Source organism: Corvus moneduloides, chromosome Z, assembly GCF_009650955.1.
Source record: "Corvus moneduloides isolate bCorMon1 chromosome Z, bCorMon1.pri, whole genome shotgun sequence".
NCBI lineage: Eukaryota > Metazoa > Chordata > Aves > Passeriformes > Corvidae > Corvus > Corvus moneduloides.
In genome coordinates this window covers 16,558,795-16,584,839 of record NC_045511.1, presented here as the reverse complement: position 1 = coordinate 16,584,839, position 26,045 = coordinate 16,558,795, and the positions used below count along the sequence as shown (strand labels likewise).

The 26,045-nt window shown below is 45.1% G+C and overlaps 2 protein-coding genes across 5 annotated transcripts in view; one reads left to right on the top strand and one right to left on the bottom strand.

Annotated features, from left to right (window-relative positions):
- The window catches only part of FAM219A (family with sequence similarity 219 member A), a 96,415-nt gene extending 74,435 nt beyond the window's left edge, over nucleotides 1-21,980 (bottom strand). Inside the window, exon 1 of one of the 3 annotated variants that reach the window (XM_032095582.1) lies at nucleotides 21,728-21,980. In XM_032095582.1, coding sequence (XP_031951473.1) covers nucleotides 21,728-21,787 — 60 coding nt within the window. In that variant the 5' untranslated portion in view covers nucleotides 21,788-21,980. The remainder of the gene's footprint in view (nucleotides 1-21,727) is intronic. The other 2 variants (XM_032095581.1, XM_032095583.1) reach the window with 2 other exon arrangements.
- A 488-nt stretch (nucleotides 21,981-22,468) lies between these two features.
- The window catches only part of DNAI1 (dynein axonemal intermediate chain 1), a 138,326-nt gene continuing 134,749 nt past the window's right edge, over nucleotides 22,469-26,045 (top strand). For both annotated transcript variants that reach the window (XM_032096853.1, XM_032096852.1), the window contains exon 1: nucleotides 22,469-22,580. In XM_032096853.1, coding sequence (XP_031952744.1) covers nucleotides 22,548-22,580 — 33 coding nt within the window. In that variant the 5' untranslated portion in view covers nucleotides 22,469-22,547. The remainder of the gene's footprint in view (nucleotides 22,581-26,045) is intronic.

Below are 26,045 nucleotides of genomic sequence, written 5' to 3'. Positions count from 1 at the left end.
CCAAGAGCCAATACAACCTCTGCATGACTAGCACACACTCTTGCATAGCTTAGAGGCAAATCTCTTTCCAGTGGTTGATATATTTTCAGAGCTCTGAGGGGCTCGGTACTATCTGAGTTAGTGCAGTGCAACTGAAAGACAACTCCACTTAGCTTTAAACAAGTTACCTGAGGTATATTTTCATCAAAAAACCACAAAGCTCACTGAAGGCTAAATTACCCAACTTTTGGGGTGGGCACTGCAGTCCTGGAAGGCTTCATGCTGGCCTACCTGGACAGAGATGCTCAGCTTAACATTAATTCAGGCATCTCTACATTATGCTGGAGTCTTGTTGAGGTCACCGGATGGATGCACCCTGACATATTCCTGGAAGTGGAGAACAGCACCACATCCTCATTCATTTTCTCCTGTGGCTGTAATAGCCACCACCAGAAACCAACACATCACATAATATTCCATATTGGACAGGAGGTTCCTTCCATGAAAGAGACTTAAGAAACCCATTAAAATAAAATGATACATAGCTCATAATGAAAGAAATAGTTCCATGCCAGTTAGCTAAAGGACATGGCCAAATCATTCAGTTTTAAGAGAAAAATTGTTAGAGAAATAATTTTTGTTTCTGGTTAAGGCATATTCATATACTTCTTGCCTATACAAAAGTTAAAGAATTTCAGAACTGTAGGTCCTGTATCAAGTCACCTTATACGAACATCCTGTCTGCAGGAATAAGAGGACCGGTATTCAGGGAGAACAGAGGATGTGAACCTCACACTTGCAAAAGGCTCTTTCTAGTCCGCGTTAGCTGCTGACCACCATGACTTCTGCAAAAACAACCAGAGGTTAGAAAGACAAAAATTAATGCTGCAAGATTACATTAGAGATCATCTCTGGAACAGAAGCGTCTAGCTCTTGGGAGGTGTAAGGCTCCCTACTCTGTTTCATTGTCAGGATAGAATTAATTTTTCTTTGAGTTGTTTTTGTTGGAGATTCCCACTGCTTCTAGGAGAGTCATGAGCTGCCAAGCTCCAGTCGAAGGTTCACATGAACAGTTTATTAGTCTTGTTTCGCCCTCATCTGCATCGGTTTCTTAGGAGACAGCCAATACCTCCACAGGGAGACCTGCCAGAACCTCAGAGACACTGCTGAACTGTGAACCCCAGATCTATGTTTCACCCTTAAATACAGAAGGTGGGCATTTTGTGGCTCCAATGTGTTTGTCCCTGACCACCCCAGGACGCAAAGGAAAGACAGACTTAAACAAAAAACCTCTTCCACAATGGAAAAACATTTAAAAAATAATCAATTGAGAACAGACATCTAAATCCCCAATCTTGTTAGCATTGCTTCAGTGTCCTCAAAGGGCTGTCAGAACTCTCTTCATCTATGGGAAGAAACCTTGTTTGTATCAGAAAGACAATGGAAACATTAAATATAAATCTAATATTTACTGAGTTTACAACATGTTGGTTGCCCATAGCAACAAAAGGGCAGTATTGCCAGACCCTGCTTAAATGAGACTGCAATTTTAATCAATATTAACTGAGTGCACATCCAACCAGATGTTTATTCCTGACGCAGAGCTGACATTTATGTACAACTATCAGGTTCAAGAGCTATTTTTCTAACATCCAGACCTGAGAATATTTAAAGATACAGTGGTACAGCACCAAAAAATGATCCTGTTCTTAATCAACACCGCATACAGAAAGTTTAAACCTTACAAACAACAATCTAGAGGACCATGAGCCTCTTTCCTGGAAGACTGCACAAAAAGTCTCTTGTGTTGACCAGAAAATTTTACTGATTTTGGCTCATTAGGATGTTTCTGTGACTCTTACCCACGTTCTACACATTTTGGGTCAGAACTAAAGCCCTTCAGCACCAGTTGTCCAGGTTCATCCCTTTTTCAATAGCTCTTCAGTAGAGACAGGTTCACAGACAGAACAGACTCAAACAATTTGGAGAAGAAAGATTTTTGCATTGTTTTTACAACTTATCCCTTCAGCAGACCATAGTGGATGGAGCTTTGGCACAATTTTTAGCTTAAACAGGGAATCACAGAATACTCTAAATTGGAAGGGACCTACAGGGATCATCAAGTCCAACTCCTAACTGCTACGTGTGTACCTGCTACGCCAAAACAGCAGAACAACAGCTTGCAGAAAGGCTTTGCCTTGCATGCCCTGAAGTACCTGAAGTACTCCAGCGTACCCAAACCTGTCAGAGGCCTGCAGGTAGCCAGGGAACGACCACACAGGCCTCCCACCATTCGCTGGATAATTAGCCAGATGGCAAGCTTGCAACAAAGCCACCATGAGGCAGTCCATGTTCCTGTTCACTGAACCTTGTAATGCAGCTTAATTTCTCCAATCTAAATACCAAGCCCTGAAAGCTGCTGTATCTCTTGCCCATTTTCTAGATAACATTAGGTATCCAGAAGGGAGCTGTTTGCATTAAAAATAGGATGTGTCACATTAAGCCATTGGCACATTCTGTAAAAGCTGGGGAAAATATTTTTAAGAAAGCACTCTAAACAATATTGGCTGTTGCTCTTGCTTCTCCCTGGCCTCTGTAATCCAAGGCACATTCAGCACAGTAAAGGCTGCCCTGTGGACGAGTTCTAGTGAGGAAAGTCCAAGCTCAGCACCACAAACGTTGCTAAATCTACAGAAATCCTTATCCAGGTTATGAGATGGAGATAAGGACTTCCTCTGGCAAATAGAAGGAATACTTGCCAGTTGCTTCACCAGCAACTTTTAACCCAGCTTTTACCCATGGGTCTGTTTTCAAAAGCTTTAGCACAAGAGTCCCTCAATGTGCCATATAATTCAGCTGACACTGGGGCTGGTTGGTGCTCCGTCCTGTGATGTTTCCTGGCACGTATGACCACAGACTCATTTCTGGCTATAACATTCAAGACTGTGACCATACAACTTGCTGTGGAACAAGTGACAGAATCATGCAGCAACGCTGCATCAGCGGCCAGGCAGCTAAGTTTACATATTTGTGTAAACTGAGCTTAAACACATGCTGAGGATGTTAAAAACCAGCCATTGCAGTGTACATGTACAAACTGGTTTTTCTTAAACTGAAATGTCTGTGTACTATTACTGCCAGCCAATGCACTGTGAAACCCTTTCTGTTTCACCAGAGCAATGTCACGCAATATTACTTTTAGATACTTTCACTGACACTTAGAGCTCTAATATTTCACCCACTACAAATACTGCTCGAAGGGAAACATCCAGTAGCCAACAAAAGCTTGTTGCAGTACCAAAGCCAGCACCTGTAGGTATCTCAAGTAGGACTAGGTACATCCTTCTTACCAGAAGAAGTTATTGCCAATAACTCAAAGCAACATAAAAGAATAATTTTCTTTGCACTGGCAGCTGTAAGAATTGCAATCATTCCACCACACCAACCTGATAATAATAAGGCAGATTTCAAGGAAAGATGTTGCTCTTCTCATAAACCTACCAGCTGAGGTTTGGAACAAAACAAAAAGGTAAAGGTTTGTAATTTATTTTTTATTTCTTGACTTCAGAGGCATGAGGGGAAGAAAACCAGAGAGAAAAGCTGAAAGAAAAACATCTGTTCAAAATCAAGTCATCCTAGCTAGTGGTAGAATTCTATGAACATCTCAGAGGAGAGACCTCTATAAAAAATAGTGGTAAAGGCAGGAGTTATTCAGAGTAACAAAAAACAATATCAAGGCTAGGAGAGTTGGTTACTCATGTTTTTTATCTCTTCACAGAGCACAACTTAGTGATGCAAGACAGGACAGAGACCAATCTCAACAACAAGTAAAAATGCTTCCCACCTCCTTACTCAAAGGTATGTAGCCCTTTGAAATGACTTGGGTTTTTGGTTGTTTGGTTTGGGTTTTTTAAGGTACATAAAGAGACTGATACAGATCTTCTGTGTACTGGGGGACGTGCAGGTTTATCAGGAGTCCACTAGCTTTGTGAAACAGAAAATCATGCTGTATTTCAGCCAGGTCTGAAGACAGCCCTGCACCTGTGGCAGAGTAAAGCAATACCAAAACATCCACTGACCTGGAGGTAACAGCTCATTAAGAGTTCTTAAGATGTTTTTCTCTCTCTTCCCCTCCATTACTGATGCTGAGATTTCAGGCACTGTTCCTTCCATCCCAGAAGAGACTTCTCAATTTAGAGCTTTTTAATGTGCATTCATTGACCAGCACACCTCTCCGCCCTAAATAAAGCTTTTTCTCTTTTCTGATACAAATCCAGTTGAGTTTCAGAGCAGGAACTCTAATTAGGAAACATTAGTTAGGCTGAAATATACACTGGACATAGCTGGTGGTTTTCCAGGTGATCTGCCAAACTGAAGCAGGGCCAGGTTTACATTTCACTCCAGCAAGAAGTAAAAGAATTTTAAAATAAACCTCAGTGGTTTATAAGCCCTTTCTCCATTCTAATTTAGAGGAATTACCAAGCTATGGGTAAATATTAACAGGTAGAAATTGGACATACTCAAGAACTGCTAAATCATAGAATCCTCATAGACTCATAGAATGGCCTGGGTTGGAAGGGACCTTAAAGATTATCCTGTTCCAATTCCCCTGCCATGGGCAGGGACACTTTCCACTAGATCAGGTTGCTCAGAGCCCCATCCAACCTGGTTTTGAACACTTCCAGGGATGGGATATCCACAATTTCTCTGGACAACCTGTTCTAGTACCTCACCACCCCCACAGTAAAGAATTTCTTCCTAGCATCCAGTTTAAACCTGCCCTCTTTCAGTTTGAAGCCATTTGTCCTTGTCCTGTCACCACATGCCCTTGTAAAAAGTTTGTCTCCATCACCCTTGTGGGCTCCCTTTAGGTACTGAAAGGCTGCAATTAGGTCACCTCAAAGCCTTTTCTTCTCCAGGCTGAACAATCCCAATTCTCTTAGCCTGTCCTTGTATGAGAGGCACAAAAACTCCTCTTTTTAAGCTTTTATACTTCCAGGGTTGTTTCTTTTTAAAAAAAGTTTCTGCAAGATGAAAGCAAGTAGTTTTAAAATAACTTCAGAAGACATCCATCTGGTCCTTCCAGCCATTAAGAAGTGCCTAACTTGAACTGTTGACACCATTTAGGAGAGGGTTAACCTGAATCCTAGCCATACATAGTTCCTGCCCCATCAAGGGCACTTAGGTCCGTTAGGTGCCTCTTGCTCTCTGAAGGGGACTGTACATTCCACCACCATTCAAGTGACCACAGCACAGTCTCCTCCTTCAGACAGGAAGCTTCCTGAGAACTAACCAAGCTGCTCTGGTTTAGTGCTGTGTGCGCTCATCACCCAAGCACTGCCTGCACCATCTGATGCACAGTGAGACTTGAGTACAGGCAGTGTTTGCTTACAATAGACTTTGGCTGTGCGCAGACACTCAAGCCATTAATTGCAGGTCATGCTGACAAATACAGCAAAACTTACTTGGAAACTCAGGGAAGGATGACAACAGCTTCTGAAAAATCTGACCCAGCAACACAAAATGGCAACTGACACAACTAATGGTGGATGGATTGAGCAAAGGATGATATTTCCACATGTGTAGTGGAGGATTCTGGTGACAGTGACAGATCCATAAGGACATTCACTATGCACTGCAATACAGGATGGGCAGCACTACAAGCAAGGAAGCAGCCCTGTTTTTGAAGAATAGGCAGAGATCCATCTAAAAGCCAATTTAGACACATTGTGTTTGTTAATCCAAAAGGAAAGGTTGAATGAGGACTACTGAAATTACCAAAATACTCATTTTTAAGTGACCAGCATTAAATTTCATACGACTTACCAGTTAAGCTGAACCTTTTTTTTTTATCATCACTGGCAATCAGCAGAATTAAATCCCATGCCCTAGTAATGCTCCAGGAAGAGCACTTCTATTTTTGCCTCATAAAAAGGATGAACTGACTTCAGCTTTGAAAAATTAAAGGATTTGTCATGTTTATCAATTAAGACCACAGCCTGAAGTACAGCTTCAGACTATTTAAAGAGAAAGTTCTTCAACCCCACTAAACCAAAAGAACAAGTTTGCAATATCAAGGGGATAAAAACTCAGCAAGGGTCTAATACACTTCAGAATATTAAGCTTGGAGTGGTATTTAGCAGACCTGCTTCATCCATGCCTCCTGGCTCTCTGTGTGTCAGCATGAACACGTTATCACTGTTGAAACTGACTGCTGGCAATTCCCTGTGATGTTAATGAGTTCTGAATTAATGCAAAGTCTCCCAGTTGGTGCTTCCGCAATATCTACCGACTGAGATACCAAGGCAGGATACCCATGGTAAAAGCATCTAGCTTTCTCCCAGTTATTAATTAATGTAGCAGGCCAAACTTCAGTGGCCATTTGAAAATCTTTCAAAACACAAAATTGACTGGCCTAGAAAAAAACAGTTAACAAAAACACATCACGACCCTGTTTTGAGCTCCTACATATCTATTGGAAAAACTTCATGACATATTCCTATAATCTGATGAATCTTTCACAAAATACAAATCAGAAACCAGAAATAAAATGTGTAATCCTCAAAGGAATTAGAATTTGCAAAAAGCTGTCAGGATCTTGTGCCATCAAGTAAATCTGCAATGACAGAATAACGTCACAGCTTTTTTACAGAATTATCCATGGTCATTCAGAATCACAGCCACTGTCAAATATCCATGACTTAATAAGAAGAAGGAAATTAAGTGAGCCAGCATCAAACACACACCTCTTATGCCAGTAAAAGCACCTTGTGCCTCTCCAGCCAGGTCCTAGGACATGAGTCACCAAGCTTCCGGAAAACCAGCACTGCTACACACGTAGTACTAAATACTGATTCGAGCGTTAATCATTTGGATAAGTGAGTGGAAACTTTGGGACCACTGGAGTCAGTACCATGGAATACTGGTTTTCAGATCATAGTTGAAGAGAGAGATGGTGTCTTGACAATACATGAACATACTTTCTCCCTCTCATATACAGACCCAACAGCCAGGGTCCCAGTCACTGAAAAGAGTTGAAGTGTGCACCTAATTCACCCATTTGTTAAATCAGTACAACTTATGGTCACAAGCCAAGCAGAAAGCACTGCTCCTCTGAAAGTCAGTACAGAAGCACCTCTAGATCTTGTAAGTGCTATCAGTTAACCTCATGGGACCAACTTTTCTTGCTGGGTTGAACTCTATTTTCTCGCAAAGAAGAAGAGGTTTTCTACCAAAATTCAGGGATTAATCTTTGAGAATTTACTGTTGCAAATATAGAACCTTAGAGTTAATAAAAGCTCATATCTGACATTTCCCACTGCAGCACAGGGGAACTTTTCTGCAGAAAGCATGAATTATAAATTCTTTGTAGCTACATAATCCAAATAAAACATTCTCTAATAACCAGATAATCTCTTTATAATAATTCTTACATGCACAGCATGGATCATCTCAGGTATTTTCACAATCACTTTGCCCTAATTTTTGCAAGAAGTGCAAGAAATTATTTTCACAGAAATGTTTTGTGATATGCTTTCTAAGTGATATCCACCTTAGAAGGGTTTAGTTCTGCTAGAAATGATGAAAACAAGGGGCAGTATGACATTTTATTCCATCAGAGCAGAAGAAGAATGGCTAATGTTTTGCAGAAATCTAGACTATACCTTCAGGGTTTTCATTAGCATCCTGAAGTTGCAATTCCTGCCACTTTAATCTCAGTACAGATGTGTCACAACATATTTTCAAGAAGAGCTGGACTTCCTCTTACTCCTTTAACAATACCCATTTCCCCCTAATCTCAGTGATCAGAATTGGAAGCTGATCTGACTTTTGACACACACATTAACAGAAATGGTATCAGAAGCCAGCAGTTTCTCCTTGTCTTATCAGCTGCCAAGAACCCACCATGAAGTGCAGCTTTTACACGCTCCAGTGGGCTAGGTGACCTCCATCCTCAGAGCCAGTGAACATGCTGTTCCTGTTACTATTCTCGGAACTGCAATTCCCTTTTTTCCCCCTTATATAAAGGGAAATTAAGATTAGAGATATAGACAGACCCACAGGCCCAAAAAAGATTGGTAGGGGCAGAGAGGAATTTAATTTAATTTAAGGCTTTCCCTGGACTACAACACAATTTTGCTGCAAGATACTTTGAAGTTTAAGAATTCTAAGCTTTGAAAAAAAAGCTTTTTCTGCTGTTTCCATATCACATGGATCCTGTGAAAGCCCTGTTACACACCTACATTCTCATCCTTTTCACATATCCCCCCATCTTTTTTCAAGGGATATCATACTTGGCTTTTTCTTGCTCCACATGTATTCCAGAGACAGATGCTATGAGAAACAAGGATCAGGTATGGTGCATTGCCTTGTGCTTCCAAACTAATTCCACATTTGCTACCACTAGGGCTCAATGCCACAACTGAAAAGACACTAGATCATTTCGATGATGCAGGTTGTACTTAGCTAATATATTTTGCCTTTTCCCACAGAAGCATTAGTGGAAGTGTTGCTGCAGAGGGGAGGCTGTGCAGAGTTGGTCCCTGTACTGACATGGGAGCACTGTACACTTCTCTTCACACCTCAGACCCCTGCTCCAAGCTACTGAAGTCTGGACAGTTGAACCTTCACTAGTTTTGTTCCATCAGTGTGACTGCCTCTTTGCATGCATTGACTGACAAAGCAGTGACTGCACAATCCGTACGTGGTGTTCAGCTAGAGAGTCTGCTCTGGCCATCATAGACAGTGTATTTTTCATTTGCATCACATGCATGTTGTTGAGAAAAAAGTCATGCTTTCATACAAAGAAATATATTGTTTTTAGAAGCATCAGTCACAAGATCCTGCCAGACAAAAGCTCTGCAATGCCCTCTCTGGTTAGGAACATTCCTATTTGTTTTTTCGTTTCAATTAACAACGTGTACCTCATGCAATGCACACCTCTTTCCCTTCCTCTCCCATTTCTCAGGTCAGTCTGCTCAAACTGCTCCTTGATGTTTGGGTTCTGCAAACTTCAGAAATTTATAAATTTTTCTCTTATTACACATCAAGCTACTTGCAACAATTGATGAAAACACAAGTTTGAGATTAGAAATTAAGCCCTGTGATCAAGACACTATCAATGAGGATAAGCCCCATGAGTATTAAAATAGTAAGTACTTTCTTCTACTGTGTTAAACAGTACAGGTAAAAAGCCTTTTTAATCAGAGACTTCTAACCAAGCATCCCCAGGTGCTTTCCTGTAGGTCAACCCTTAATCTGTACTGGTACATATTCCTCACTATGTCCAGGGCTCTACACTTCCCTTTGTTGAACTTCATTATTTGGTTTGAATCCCCTTACCCTCTCTTCTCTAACAGACAGTAACCTTCATGCTTCAACAACCTCCAAGAAATTGCTTTCCTAGAACTATCTGGCTCAAAACATGGGAAGTCCCATCTGCTTCCCCTGTCCTATCATTAGTCTGCTGTAAGGCTGGTACATAAGCCAAAGAGTGAAATGGGAATAGTTTATTTTCTGGGGACATGACTTAACCAATACTAACAATAGAGCTTAGGAAAGTATAAATGCATCTATTCTGAATTTACAAATGTGAGTCTAACCAACAGGTCCTTTTCAGTACTGCAATACACTGCCAATGTGCTCTTCTGGAGGGACTGCAGTACTTTCTCACTTTAAGGGAAAAAGCAACAATTTCTTAAATCTGAGAACACCACCACAGAGGTGAGCACAGAAACTCAAAAAATATCAAATTACCTTAGTTAACTACGGAAAAAAGGGAAATGATGAACTGATGAAGACACAAATGTAACTGTATTTAAGGCAGCTAAAGATGCCTGGTCCACCAGGTGAAAAAGACCTTCTACTGGCCAACTGTAGGAGATCTGCTTGAAAGAAAGCAACATCTTTGAAAGAAAGAGAGGTCACCACCAAAGCAGGCTACCTCATCCCAGCTCAAAAGCTCTTCCAATGCCTGTGGCAAACTTGCTGAAAAACCAGAAACCACCATGCCCCAAATTCACTGGGGGATAGGGAAGGAAACAATAATTAGATCAGCATAAGCAACTCTGACATTGATGCAAGAACCAAAATTGGTTTTCACCTGGGGCCACAAATAAAAACAGAAACATGAAACAAGAAATAACCTAAGTAAACATTTTGCTTGGATATGGGTGTACTAAATCACTAACCTACATTCCCGTGCAATCAGTAAAACACGCAAGAGAGAAATGATCATTAGAATATTGCTGCTCTACTTGGCTTAGGAAAAGAGACTGTCTACAGGATTTATTAGACTGAATGCTGAGAGCCCAAAAGATAGCTGCTCATATGAATAGGAGTTGGCTCAGGAAGGAAACTGAAAAGAAACTAAGAAAAAGAGTATCAGTCAAGCATGAGGCAAGACACCATACCATGTCCAAAGAGGTGCAATCTATGTCTGATGGTACTGGATGCTGAAAGAAACAGCAGCTTCTCAGAAAAGCTCTAACACAGACTACTCTGGCAGCATGCTGAGGAAAGAGCTGAGGTAGGTTTGTGCTACCTGCTTCAGCACCGCACACAGAGTCTAAACAATGTGCTCTGGTAGGCAGACGGTGCTGGGTTACAGGAGTCCCTTGGTGACCAGTTATTTGATAGCCAACGACTTTGTTCTACGCAGTAGAAATTAGCAGGCTCATGAAGAAATTCAGTATGTTCTAGCAACAGAACTTGTTCACAACAGAGGCTGCATCTCCACTAGACAGGTTGCCAGTAGAGCTGGAATACCTTTTAAGATGAAACAAACAGTACTCTCCCTTTTCCCTTCTATATAGGAAATAAGGTCTTACCCATCTTTAGAGAGCCAGTGCTCTTCTCAACAAAAGCCAATGTGTACTGCCTCCAACTTTACTAAAAATAAACTTTTCTCAGTCCACAACTAAGATGACTGTAGCTCACCTAATAAAAGTAGTTTGGATGCAGCCAGTATACTCTGCACGTATTCATGAGAGCACTTCTTCGTAAAGAACTTTCCTGAAGTGATAAACCTTGCTGTCCTGTGAATTGGTGATGGATGTGTCCAAATGTTGAGCTGATTTGCTAGCAAGTACTCTTCAAATTAAGCAAATTTCCACCTACAATTTCATTCACTCCAACTCAGCAATCCTCAGAGACAAACCAATGAAGTAAATGCTTGCTTCCTATTGCTTACTACAAAATGGACACTTTAGGGACCGAGTTTGAAGAGCTGGCCAGAGTAACGACACATACACTGATACGATTTGAGCATCGTTCTCCCTTTATTGTTTAACTATGCAAACTTATATCTACTTCTAGCAAAGATTCACGCCCAGTCCCTCTAGACAGCCTCTAATCAGCAGGGGAGACGACCAGTGTATAACTTTGCCAAGGACTTTCAGGGCTGCCTGCAGCCAGGTGCTTTCCAGGCTTGCTTGCAGCCAGGGGCCAGTTCAGGGGTTTTTCCTCAGCAACCCTGGGTTGTCCAATCTTTCCAGGGGAATCATATGCCCCTGCTCCACAAGGAATCCCTCTACACATCCCCCGTTTTCTTTTTGGGCAACCCAGGCCTGGTCGATAATCTTTTGCAGCCCCACCTTAATGCAAGAAAAAATGCACCCAAATACTATTAAGCCTAATATAACTACAAATAGCAATCGGCAGCCTTCTACTACCAAGGTATGGTGCCATCCAGTGATACCCGGACCCTTAAGCCAATCTCCAATAGGGCTGTCTGTCTCCCGAAGGTTACACAGGCTTCTCTTCACCGCACTGGGAACAGGCTACTCCGCCCGTCCGGGGACCAGGAGGTGGGCCAGTCGCCCTCGCCCCCTTTTTAATTTGCGCCCCTCCCATCAGTGCTGCAGCGATGACTTGTCCCTGCTTTTGCAGGACATTCTGCAGCGTTGTGGTAAATGCAGCTGTTTGAGACGACTGCTCTGCACTGCTAGCACGCACAAGCATCTCGTCTACTCCTGGTCCCGGGGGCAGCGTGGCAGGAATCGTCTTAGTTTGCCTATTAGCATTTTCAAAGGCAAGGGTCCGGAACATTTGCTCTTGGAGCTCTTCAGAGAGCTCAGTTGCGTCCTTCAAGGCTGCTGACAGACGGTCAATGAACTGACCATATGGCTCTGACAGCCCCTGTCGGACTGCTGCATACGGAGAAGACTTCTTCTTTTCAGGTACTGACAACAAGGCTTTATGGGCAAGAGTGTGACAAGTGATGAATGATTGTGGGCATGGTCAGCTGCGTCACCGTCACTCCATAAGCCCCGCTCCCAGTTAGCACGTCGGCTTGGATCGCATACAGTGGGTCTTGCATATCACCTTGGTGTTTGCTAGCTTCTTCTTGAGCTAGGCGCTTCCACGTTCGCTCCCAGAGCAGGAACTGTGAAGGGGTTAACAACAACTGTGCAATGCTGATGCAATCATTCAGACACAGGACATCTGCTGTAAAGATAGACTGCAGGATGCTCCGTGTAGCTTCAGACCGGAGACCGTGTGTGGTGACCGTTTGCTTCGCTTGCTGCAAGATTTTCCAGTCATGGGGCTCCCACCTTGAGGTGTCCCCCTGTATCAGTGCAGGGCAGGCTAGGGCATCTACGGCTTGCCAATCCCCTTCAATGATTACATTATGGACAACTCCATTCCATCTCCTTCACGATGGATCGGTCCTCACTGTCAGGGCTGATGGAGGCAATGGCTGCACCTCCTCTTGCGGGAAGGGAGGGGCCGTAGGCCCTGTGCCCGGTTCTCCCAATGGGAACGCAGGAGTTCTGGTGGCTGTCTTGACCGGTGGGTCCATGGGATGCCACAGTACTGATGGTGTGGTGTCACGAGCCTTAGACTCCAGTGCATCCTGAGGCATAGACAATTCAGCAAGCTTCTTCATTACTTCATGCATCATCTCTTGGCGCTTCTCCTCTTCTTGGGGCTGACCCCTGGCAGCCCTGGCTGGCTCTGGCTCTGTGGGCGACAAAGTCGCAGAGGCTGCTTCGCAGTCAGACGATGATCCACTGTCCGGCAGAGGGGGGTGGCGCACTGCCGTTTTCAGCGGGGAGCTAGGACTGCTGCTTCTCCTCTGCTCGTCTGCGCCCTGCCCCCAGAGTCGGGAGCCTGAACTTCCGCCTTTGCAGCCATTTCTCCCTCAGGCGCCTGAGGGGTAACTTCCTTCCCTGTTGTGTCCAGCGGCTCCCACAGCGAACGTATGGGTGCTGATGTTCCCTTCATTGGTCGACCCGCGGTCAGCCCGAAGAATCATGCAAGCCTGGACTCCGCCCTGGCTTCCGGCCACCGCTCCATGAGACCCCTCCCTCTTTCTTCTCTGGGGCTGCCACCCCCAAGCGCCTCCATGGCTGCCACGGCCACCTTCCTCTCTGCTTTCATTTCTGCAAGGGTATTAGTCACAGCTTTCCATGATAATCCCAGAGCTTTTGCTTCTTTACGTTCCTTTCCACCCTCAGTTGTGAACAGCCACAGTCTGTTTCCATTTTCCCACTACTCTTCAGTCTAAAACAAAAGTGAAGTGCACTTCAAAAACCCTTGTTCCCAGGTCCACGTAATTAGGGCGTAGAGATCTCGATCTTTTACAGTCTCGCCTCTCTTAGAGAGGATACTGGCTAGGAGATGAGTGCCAGCCTCGTATTCCATAGCTTCTTACCTGCGGGGGCCCGCTTGGCCGCGCGAGCTCCGGTCTCCGGCTCCACTCAACTTTTTTGCCAGGACACTCCCACTCCAGCTCTCCAGGCTCCTCACCGTCGGTGTGATGATTTGGAGTCTTGCTGCATTTAAGTGAAACACATTTAAGAGAAAACAAACCGCATCTAGGCGAAAATCACTTGAGTCCCTGTTCGGGCGCCAGGTTTTAGGGACCGAGTCTGAAGAGCTGGCCAGAGTAACGACACGAACACTGATACGATTTGAGCATCGTTCTCCCTTTATTGTTTAACTATACAAGCTTATATCTACTTCTAGCAAAGATTCACGCCCAGTCCCTCTAGACAGCCTCTAATCAGCAGGGGAGACGACCAGTGTATAACTTTGCCAAGGACTTTCAGGGCTGCCTGCAGCCAGGTGCTTTCCAGGCTTGCTTGCAGCCAGGGGCCAGTTCAGGGGTTTTTCCTCAGCAACCCTGGGTTGTCCAATCTTTCCAGGGGTATCATATGCCCCTGCTCCACAAGGAATCCCTCTACAGGACACCAATAAGATGACACTTTAAAATTCAAAGAATAATGGTCAGAGAGACCACAAAGGCTTTGAGCTGAACTGATGTATTTACTATGGCAAGTAGCTGCATCACTACAATGTCAATTTTATAGTGACAGATACAGAATAACCTTGGAGGAACCTTATACTCAAAATGGCACAAGACTTCACTGAAGATGTATGGCATGTGCAAGTGTGAGGGGAAGTGTAGACACATTTCTACAGACTGTCTGTGGGAAGTGACAAATAATTGATCTACATAGAAGCTGAAAGGCAACTACTAAAGCCAAGGTCTTAAAATGTCTAGAAAAAACAGGCACATCATCACTGAATGACCAGCAGTCCTGCCATTAGCCAGGTTTTACTCTCCTACCCCACAGATCAAACTGGTGATGGGGTCTCCTCCTCTATCCTTATCAAGTTCAGGCTTCAATTTCACCAAAAGCAAAATGTACCTCCAGACAGGTCACAGCCCTGTTGGTAAGCTGAGGGCTTTCCTGGAATAAAGGCTTGCAGAATTGAAGGCATGCCTTGTTCTCCTCTCTCACCCTGGCATTTTGCTCATCTTGTGTCTTTACAGACCTGCCACTACCTACTGGCAGAGAGAGGCTACATCAGTAGCAGAAATTGCTGTCTGAGTAGGTATTAACATCACGCTACAGATAACAAGCTCTTGGGAATGATGGTAGAATCCCAAGAGCGGACTATGCAGATTTAATTGTTCACGGAGTTCACTGCCCCCTTTTAAATACTTTTCTTCACTCAGGAGGAGATTTCCAAATATGACTGAAAGAACGACTGTAGTCAGAGCTTGTACAAAGAAGTGGAGAAGACGCAGCAATGTTCCTGTAGAGACAGTGCCAGCCAGAACATGCTCCCATATCCTGACAGGTCATCTTCCAGCTACGGCAGCACATCCCTCACCACCTCAATTTGGAAGCCTGTTCTGAATCACTGCTAGAGTTTCAGTCTGGCCTGGGATGGTAATAAAAATGTTCCTGTACCTCTGCACCACAGGCCTGAAATGGGACAGGGAGGTGACAGGACAGAATCCCAATTAACTGAAGTATTAAGGGAGGCAATCTTTAGGCTACTGCTATAGATGACATGACAGCAGATCAAAAAAAGCTGTTTAAATAAAAGCAGCTCTATCTGAAATAAGTCTACTTCAGGACTCATAGTACTGCAACATTACAAATCTCACATACTGTAAGCACTTACAAAACATGTAGCTGTGTAACCCCTGAGCTACATTACAATGACTATATATAAGCATGACATTTTCATTTTATAAGCTTTTTCCTTCTAGAAAGATGAGGTTTTTGTGTACCTGCACTACAAACCTAATATTATATTAATATACTATTTATAAGCCCTACAGGTATAGGCTTTCTTTTTGCTTTAGTTACTTTTCGTTTTCTGTTCTTAAATTTTTCCTCATTTTAGGGAGGTATCTTAGCAGGCAACACAACTTTCTTAAGATGAGATAGACGGTATTTTGCAAAAAAAAAGAGAAGATTTTATACTCACACTGAGCACTCATACTCTCTGCTGACTAAAATTACAGTTTGTTTTTCAAAAACTAAGTATCCACTAGATAATCTAATTTTTTAAAATTCTCCTCTAATGTTAAAAAAAGTATAGAAATGCATCTTCTGTACCTTCAAAGTTTCTGAAAATTTTACACTTCCAGGACTGGTGCAGATTTGGCATCTCAGCTAAAGAGCCAGCAGTATCACTGTAGGATTTGGCTGAACAAAATCCTTAGCTTGGCTGTCATCATCATAACTAGAGCTACCAGCCTGAGGCCCCTGCTGGCAAGGAACCAGGCCAGGCATAATGCTTCAGATCGAGATACAGGCACCACCAGCCCAGCTCCTCTGGAAAGAGCTCCCACTTTTCATGTGGGCTGAAAACTGGGCAACTGAAATACTGCGTTCCTGCTGTTTTCAGAAAGTAAGCCAAAATCTCAGAAGTTTGTGTCAAAGCTCCACTGAAGCTGCTGCACTTTGACAGATGCATTTTCTTAGGAAAAGTTGTACTGGTGCCATGTAAGCAAAAGCACTTTTACTCTACTTTCATTTTTGTGCTGAGAACAAAAACCCCCTGCTTTGGTCTAGGAGAGCAACGTGTGATCCAACACTGTCACCTGTCAGTTTGCCATCACATGCCAGCCAGGGCTTGGTGTATGCTAGAGACACGGGCTTGGGAGGGATCCATGTTCCAGGAGACTCAAGATACAACCCTACTGCACTGTGCTCAGTACATTTCATTTTAACAAAAATACTACAGGTTTGGCAAGAGTTTAGGTAATAATCCAAAACACAGATTTAAAAATCACAGGGAGAATGTGTGGTGAGACTCCAGTGCTGAAGAAAAGACGAGTCTACATACAACTACAGGGTCAGCCATTCTTATTTCAAAGGGAATTTTACTTCTTTTTCCTCTGCAGTATCCTCACAGTGCAAGTTTCCCTTCATCTCTCCCTCCTTTCAATACCTACCACTGTAATGAGAATTTTCTGTTAGGAAACCTTCCCAGAAAAAAACTTGGGAGAAAACAAATCATCACAACAAATGCACCACCACCAACAGACCGGGAAAAATTGACTAGCTAGAAGTTAAGACATCAAATACCAACTCCATCAGCCAAGATAGCTACCTACCAAGTGTAAGCATCCCAGAAATAATGAATTTCAGGCCTCAACACATCCCTGCAAACCCTGAATTGACTTTATCTGAAAATAACTCACTATCCAGCAGCTAAGGAAGAGAGCCCTTTCTATGAGTGCAGAAGGATCCCGACAGGTCGAGTTGGAGATGAACAGAATCTGAGCAGAACAGAGTTTCTGCAGTTGAGCTTGCATCATGTTGATAAGGATGACGTGACACTAAGCATTAGGAGTAAACAAAACACCCTGTAAATTAGTTTATATTAATTTGAAAAGTCAGACATTTTTAGGACAGAAGCCAGATGTGACCAATATACAAGAACAGAAATGTGGATCAGAACAAATAGTCCCATTTTAATGAAAAGACATGAAATGAATGTGACCAAGCACCACTTACCAGCCTGTCTTCTCTTCCATGATGTACATGTACAGAATTGTACCACAATATCAAAATACACAGTGTAATGTGTCTCTCAAAAATGTGAAACACTGGGCCTCATCCCACCTGACAACTGGATGATGTTTAACCAGGTTAAACCAGGTTACCAGGTTCTGTATGCCATCCTGTCCATCTGCCCATAGCAACTCTGTCTCATTAAGTCTTGTGCTGAACCTTTCTTTTGGGTCTGCATCAGTTACCCAGCAGTTCTCAAAACACATTTGAAGAGTTCACACAGAGTCAAGCCAGCCTGTCTGACTTCACAATGCTTATCCAAACAGGCTGTAAAGAGGAGGAAAATGACTGCCCACCTTATTAATTTCACATCACTGCATCCAATGTGAAGCATTGGAGGGCACATATGACAGACCTGGCCAACATGCAACCTGCAAGCCAAATGCTTCTCACCTCTGCAACATAATCACTCTCTGACTTGTTATCAGCAGAGAGAAACTTGCAGCGACCAGAGATGCTGGTAGGCTTTGTCCAGCCTGTACTAGTTGGGTGCTGCCCTTTGCCTTGCAATGGGAAGCCAATGCAGACCCTGGTGGGACAAGGCTGTCAAAAAGACAATGTTCCCCAACAAGACACATTTGGACTCCAAAGAAATTAGTTTGGCAAAAGCCATGTCAGGTTCTCTGTCCCTGCTCTGTAATAAAGCACTGGTTATTGTCAGGATGCACAGTCAGTAGACACCAGATATTAATGCATTATCATCCCTGACAGACAGCTGATCAATAAACAGTGCAAGTGTCAGTGGCAGGTCTGGAGGCACAGGGGTTCAGCAAGGTTTCAGACTGCTTTCTAAGAAAGGTAGAGCTGCCACATGCTGAAGAGAAGCCAATCTTTTAATTTTGAAGATGAGCAGACCAGCAGGCCTGTCAGATGGTTTCCAGGCAGATCAGCAGCAGTTGTCCTGGAGTTCAGTATAAAGACATCAAAAGCTAAGATGACACTTTATTTGTGCCGACAGACATTCAAAAAACATGCATGCTAGTCAACAACACAAAGTTAAGAATTGTGAGCAAAGCTCAGCTTCACAAACCTCATTTCAGGACCTGTCCCGCACTGGCCAGCACTCAGAGGGAACAATGATTTCCTGGGACACCTTGTTCCCATTGGAACAGGATGAAAAAATATATCATCTAGTGTATACTCTATAAATCAAGCAAGGGACCTTCTTTGTTTGCTTTCAGCAGGGCATAATGTTTAGATACATTTTTTTATATAGCTTTGGTAGCAAGTCACAATGACTTTTAGGTCCCACCTGAAAAACAAACTTTTACTTCAGCTTTTTGGATGTGGAAAAGACTGACAGTTGCATCTCTCCCTGAGACCATTGGAACTGAAAGCTTTTAAACTGTGAGGAAGACAGTACGTCCTGAGATGATAAGGTTATTCTGTACTTTTGTGCTGATTTTGACAAGGGATAAAGTTCATTTTCTTCACAGTAGCTACTAGGGGCTGTGTTTTGGATTTGTGCTGAAAACAGTGTTTATAACACAGGGATGTTTTGGTTATTGGTGAGCAGCGCTTGCAGAATCAAGGCCTTTTCTGCTTCTCACCCCATTCCACCAGTCAGGAGCCTGGGGGTGCACAAGAGGTTGGGAGGGCACACAGACAGGACAGCTGACCCCAACTGACCACAGTGATATTGCATACCATAAGCTCAGCATATAAAGCTGGGGGAGAGGAAGGACAAAGGGGCATGTTGGGAGTGATGGCATTTGTCTCCCCAAGTAACGATCAGGGGTGATAGAGCCCTCCCTGTTTTCCTGGGCATGGCTGAACACCTGCCTGCCCAAGAGAAATGGTGGATGAATTCCTTGTTTTGCTTGGCTTGTGTGCATGGTTTTAGCTTTACTTATTAAACTGTCTTCATCTCAACCCACAAGTTTTCTCACTTTTACTTGTCTGATTCTCTCCCCCATCATGATGTGGGAGGGAAGTGAGCAAGTGGCTGTGAGAGATTTATTTGTTAACTGGGTTTAAACCACAACCTTTAAAGTACAGAATAGGAGGGAGAGTGACAGACAAATGGTAATTGTAATGGCACAAAGCAGTAGTATTGGCCAGAACTGTATTACCAAGCAAATTAATACAACAAACCCCAGACTTGCAAAGATTCTTGCAAGTATCCAGTTTCTATCTGCAAAGTACAGACCAGGAGCTACAAAGCAGAGGAAATCACCAGAAATGCTGTACCAGACTGGTTACATCCCACTTCTGAGACCACTGCCAGCATTTCCATGCCTGTGGAAAAATGTTGAAGGAAACATGTCTCCTAAGCTTACTATCTCTGCTGCACTATCCACCACCCTATCCCGAGACAACAGGGTTGGACCAGAGAAGTTCTTTGGATTCTGCCTGGTTCATGTCCCTGCAAACATGCATGTATTGCAAATTCCACTCTTCCACTATTATTATGGAGTTTCTAGAAAACACTTAGGAGTATTGTTTTGTCTGGCAACAGCTTTTTCACTTGCTACCTTCACTACTATTCCTGCAGTAACACAAATAAAGATGGCCATTCTTGTCACATTTGTTGTATCTTCTTGATAAAAACACCAACAATAAGTAGGGCATGCAACAAGCTCACATCAGCTTGTATGGACAGATTTTTAAGCCACTACAAAGGTTCAAAGCCAAAGAAACAACCAACCAATCGGAAAAAAAAAACCCCAAACCCAACCCAAACTAAGCATATTTTCAGAATTTGTGAACACTCCCAGAATAAGAGAAATGTTTTTCTTGCCACTGAGGGATAATTTGAATCTGTAGACCTTGTAGAGCTCTCCTGTTTCACAAAACATTTATTGTGTTCTCAACTTCTTACAAACACTAGCTGCAACAAGGAACCGAGGTCATGATTACATCAATGCTAAATAACGTATGGTTTGATACATTAGAAATCTCAGAAGCACTTCAGTGTTAGCATAAACCTGCCAATAACCTATCCTCACCTGCTGCCAAAAGGAACTGTGCAAATATTTCATTAAAGTTCTTTCCACCTCCCCGAACATTTCATATGCCTGTCTCACACAATCAGATGCTGAGATGGGACTTGCTTACTCCAGGTGCCAAAGAGAATCAACACCTTGAGCGAGTGAGCCCATTATCCAGCTTTCACTTTAATGCCAAGATAAACAGTATTTCAACAGGTCCCAGGTTACAAATCACACGCCTTCAGGCAGAGGCTGAGGAACACAGGAGTAAGGGGAGGGGAACACCCAAGAGAACCTCTTTCAGGTAGAAAACAGAAACGGGCAAACACATTCAAGAGTTCTGTGGCAGGCAGATGGGGCACAACACATACACAAACAAGCCTGTGGCATTGGAGCAATGCAGCTACTCACTCATAAGAAGCCTTGTACTATTTGATGATGGTCTAGCATCTCCTCTGGCTGCCAGCCAGCTGGCCTTCCTTCATAACTCATTTCAGAAGCTATCAAAAGCCCAGAACCACTCTACCTGCCCACTTACACATCTGCAAAGTTCTGTAAGCCTGCAGACTTCCTTCTCTGCAAAGATTCCCCAGGGTCCCATGTAGTAGGGTAACCATTATGTCAGGCTCTTCAGAGCTCATTAATTGAGTATAATTGTGTCTATGACATGAAAAAACATCCTGATATGAAAAACACATGCCGTGGAACCGCATAAAACCCTCACAGATTGCTTTCTTTACGCAAAGAATCTTCTGTGAGCAAAGCTAATTTGACAAGAAATGGTTCTTTGCAGAACATCTGGTCTTTACAAAAGATGAGCATCTCCTCACTGCAGCCTAGTGTCCAGAGCAGTGGCTAACAAAACCATCATCGGAGAAGGTCCTGCGGCTTCACACCGCGGGTAACTTCACACCCAGCCCGTGCAGCTCTGCTGTCCCCGGGGAGCGTCGCTCCCCGCAGCTCCCAGCCCGGGCTGGGCACGAACACCGCCCGATTCCTGCTTAGACCTCACCTATCTTGTAGAAGTCAATTAAAAGCCCACCCGTCCTCAGCGCCTCCCGTTGCTCCGACCGGGCTCCCCAGTCCCTCCGCCCTTCTCACCCGTCCCCGGGCCATTCCCGTGCCCGGCGGCGGGAGAACACCCCGGGATGCTCCGGGAGGAGCGGCGTTCCCACCGCGGCAGGAGCGGAGCCGCTCGCCCACCCCCGCTCGCTTCTGCTACCGACGGCGCTCGGGGACACAACGGGGGAGGAGGAGGAGGACGAGGAGAAGAGGACGGGGCGGCAGGATAAGAGGATGGCCCGGGATGACACAGCAGCAGCCCCGGGCCCGCCGGGGATGGCGGCGGCGGCAGCGCCCAGGACGCCCCGTTATATAACGGCGACACCGCCGCGCCCGCAGCACCGACAGCCGGGGGCGTGTCCGCGACCCCCTCGGCACCGGGGTCATTTCAACCCGGGCACAGCGCGGCCCCGCCCGCCCGCCCCTCACCAGCGGCTGCATCTCGGCGCGCACGGCGGGCACCTGGAACCGGTCTATCTCCTCCATCATGGTGGCGGCGGCGCCGGGCGCGGCGGGCGGAGCGCGGAGAGCAGGGCGGGCGGGCGCGGGCGGCTCCTCAGGCGCCGAGAGGGGACAGCGACAGCGACAATGACAACGACACCGCCCGCGGCTGCGGCTCCCTCATCGCCGCCGCCGCCGTGACTCAGCCGCGCCGCTTCCGGGTCCGGCCGCAGCCCCGCCCCTATCTGAATATTCATGAGAAGGGCGGGGGCACTGTCACTCGTTCAGGGCCCGGATGCTGGGTTCCGCTGCCGCGCCCCTTTTGAATATTCATGATGGGGCGGGGAGCTGTCTTATCGTTCGGTGTTCGAAAGCCGTTCTCCCTGCGGCCACGCCTTCTTTTGAATATTCATCAAGAGGGCGTGACCGATATTACTGGTTTTGGCCTGGTCACTCCGTTCCCCGAGGGTCGCCCCTCATCAAATATTCATGAAGCGGGCGCGGCCTGTACCACCAGTTCGCGGTTCGGCTACTCCGTTCCCCGTGACCCCGCCCCTCATCTGAATATTCATCAACGGGCGGGGCCCGCTGTCACTCGTTCTGGGCCGCGGCGCTCGGTTTCCAGCGGCTGCTGGGACGTACCATTCCCTCCCTCGAGGGTAGAGCGGGGGGGTTGGGAGAATGGCCGGGTCCGCCCACCGCTTCCGGCGCGTTGCCATGGCTGCCGCCATCAACTTCCGGCGTGCCGGGTTGGCGCGGGGTTGCGGCGAGGGGCGGCGAGGGGTGGCCGCTGCACTGAGGGACGGCCATGCCCCCCAAGGCGGCCGACAAGCGCCGGCAGGTAAGGGCTTGCCGCACTCCCGTGGTGGCAGCGCCGAGGTGACGTCACTGCAGGCACCGTGACGTCACACCCTAATGGCGTCACTGGGGCGCCTCGTGCAGCGGGAGGCGGCGGCCCACAAGAGGGAACGTCGCTGTGCAGCCCCGCTGTGGCTCTGTTGCCTTCGGCTCTTGCTCTGAGCTCTATCCTTGGTGTGACACCAGCAGTGACGTTGCCATTCCCCAAACCGCCACCCATGACGTCATAGTGTGCAGCGCAGACCTTTCCCTCCGGCTTCACAGAAGCACAGAATTATCAGAGCTGAAAGGGACCCCTGGAGATCCCCCAGTCCAACCCCCCTGCCAAGGCAGGGTGACCTGGAGCAGTGACACAGGAACATGTCCAGGTGGTGTTTGGATGTCTCCAGAGAGGGAGACTCCAGGACCTCCCTGGGCAGCTGTTCCAGCGCTCTGCCACCCTCAACATAAAGAAGTTCTTCCTCATGTTGAGGTGCAGCTTCTTGTGTTTTAGTTTATGGACACTGCTCCTTGTCCTGTCACTGGGCACTATGGAAAAGGGTCCGGCACCATCCCCTTGGCACCCACCTTTGAGATATTTATATACATTAATGAGATCCCCTCTCAGCCTTCTGTTCTCCAGACCAAACAGGCCCAGCAGTGCATGAGGACATGCAGTGTCTCCTCACAAAAGAGATGCTCCAGACCCCAAATCATCTTTGTGGCCTCCGTTGGACCTCCAGTAGCTCCTTGTTTTTCTCGTGCTGAGGAGCCCAGAATGGGACACAGCACTCTGGATGTGCCCTCAGCTAGGGTCAAGTGGAGGCAGGGGATCACCTCCCTTGAGCTGCTGGCCATACCATTCCCTGTGCACCCCAGGATACCATTGGCCCTCCCGGCACACTGTGTGCTGAATAGTCACCTTGTCACCCACCAACACACCCAGGTCCTACGAAGTAGAGCTGAGGGGTTCAGCTGAGAACTCGGGTTGCCCCACAGAGCTGTAACCCACAGGGCTGGGTGTGGCAGTGGAGTCAGCACAGCCCCTCTTGACCCTGCTGACTGCCTGGCTGCATCGTACATGTGTCAGTCTGTCCCTTCACTTGCCTGTGACACCCTGAGAGTTCTGTGGCATTTCACAACTGTTCAAAACAGCATGTCCCAAAGTTGCAGCACCCTTCACTCTGTCACCATTCTGTTCAATCCTTTGAGACCACAAAATTCTCAGATACCATTGCCAGGCCATTTCATCACGCTTCCAGTGTACAACACCTCTTCCAAGGCAGGTTCTAATGCACTCAAAGTGTCTCCAGGATCTCCCTGGACACTGTGCAGACAGGATTAAATAATTTTTCTTACAAAGCTTTAAAAAATTATTTTAGTTATACCCAGCTGTACGTTTTGTCTCTTTCCTTTTGCTTTGCTATTTGGTCTTTGCTCAACTCAAGCAATGAAGAGGAGCAATTTGCTACCCTTCCTGGCCCTAACCCTACTGTGCTGTAGCATCTGTGTCTGTGTATTCCTTTGGGCTCTGTGTGGACATGTCTGCATGCATCCACTTTTAGGATGAAAAACTTAGATTAATTCCTGGGTCTTGTCTACTACTGAACTATCAAAGTGTTTGATTTAAAAGCAGATGGTGGCCTAGCTGATAAAACGCTTTCGTTAACATGTTTAGATCAATCCCAATGTACTTGATGTTAGGGTTTGTGGCAAGAGGGTTACCAGGCATGTGAGCAAGAGTGAGAGGATCACTTTGACATTTCTAATCCTCTACTAAGTACTAATAAGTAGCAAGATGCAAAGGGCTTTATAAAGTTTTCAAAGGGCACAAACTCAGAACCAAAACCCACATCCAGTCCTTGACAATGAAGATGTTTATGCTAAAATGGTACAAAAACTCATTAACAATGATGCAAACTAAATGATGCAAACTAAGGGATGAAGTGCTTGCTCTGAATTTCAGTTTCTTTTATTTTCAGAATTTCCACATAAATATTTTCAATCATTTTCAGCAGCCATTATTTCAAATACTCCAAAATGGAGAGGCTTTGCTTGACATATTATTTGAAAAAATTAATGTGCTATAAAGGCATTCCTTTTATTTTAAAGCTCTTTAAACACCATAAATTGTTTAGACTCTGAGGATATTTGGCTTTTCACATAGCTTTCATCACAATAACTTAAAAGGCAATAATTTTAACTTGTCCTGTATTACGTTTCCTATATTTGCCTTGAGCTTGTTAAATCTGATTGCTGTTTCACATCCCTTTATCTGCTAGAATATTCTTGCAGTGGGGGAATTGTGTGGCTGACTGGCTGGCTCTGAGTCCAGAGGCTTTGCCTCATTTTCCCTGACTCAGAATACAGGTGGCATCTCAGTGGCTGTGGGTGTCTGGGGGGGTGACTACCTTTGCACTACTCACTGCCCAGCCAGGGCCTTATGTTTGATATCTACTGGGCCATAGTGGCCACTGTAAAACTAATTGATGAATCAAGGTTTAGATTCTAGTTCCTGACAAGAATTCTTATATAGTATTATGCTCTATTCACCTGTCTCTCTGCTTTTTATTCCTCTGTTTCTTATACATTGCTTTATTCTGCTCTGCCTCTTAGGTTTTTTACTGCTGACTGCTTTCACTTGGAAAATTTTCTTCCTGAGACTGTTCTCAAAGCTGAGATAGTTAACTGTGCACCTATCCCCTTTTACTGTGTCTCACTTCCAGTTCCTCCTCTCCTTTCACAACTCCATGTTCTTCAAGTGCATTGTGATAAATTCTTATTTTTTTCTTCTTCTCCCTTATGTGGGGGTTGTCTGCTCTTATTCTGTGCTTGTCTCGTATCTGCCTTCTCCTCTAAAGTCAGCTTCTTGCTTTATTTCACTCTTTTTTTTTCTTTATCCTGGTGACTTCTTGCCTCCAGCTCAGTCTTCAGCCACCTGATGGGTGAAAATATGTCAGAGTTGGGTTGACCATAACAACTAAAGTCTGTGGCCCTCCAGATGAATTGATTGACTATAGCCTTATTTATAAATGTCTTTGGGCTTTTGTATGTTTGCATACATTAATAAGAAATTTCAATGTTTCAATGTTCAAAATCTTAAAATAGTGTTGTATTTGTGATCTTTGTGCTCCCAATGCAGCCTTGGAAATAACACCTATTTATGTTCTGTACTTCAATAGTACCAGTCCTTTCAGATCTGAAATATGTTATGCACAATTGAGCTCAACACCTTCTTGTAGGGATGTGAAATTATGGAAAGGCATAAGCCAACTTTCCTGCATCAGGCTGAAGGGAATGGGTGCATCAAATTCTCAGCTTCCCTGAAAAATGAGGTCTTGAGCATGGCAAACAAGACACTCAGAAGTGGGGTATTTGTTAAAAACACTGAGGTGTGTGGCATGTGCATGGACACGCAGAACGTGGCAGGGCAGGGATCAGCATCCTGTTGGTCTTGTGTCAGTCCCGT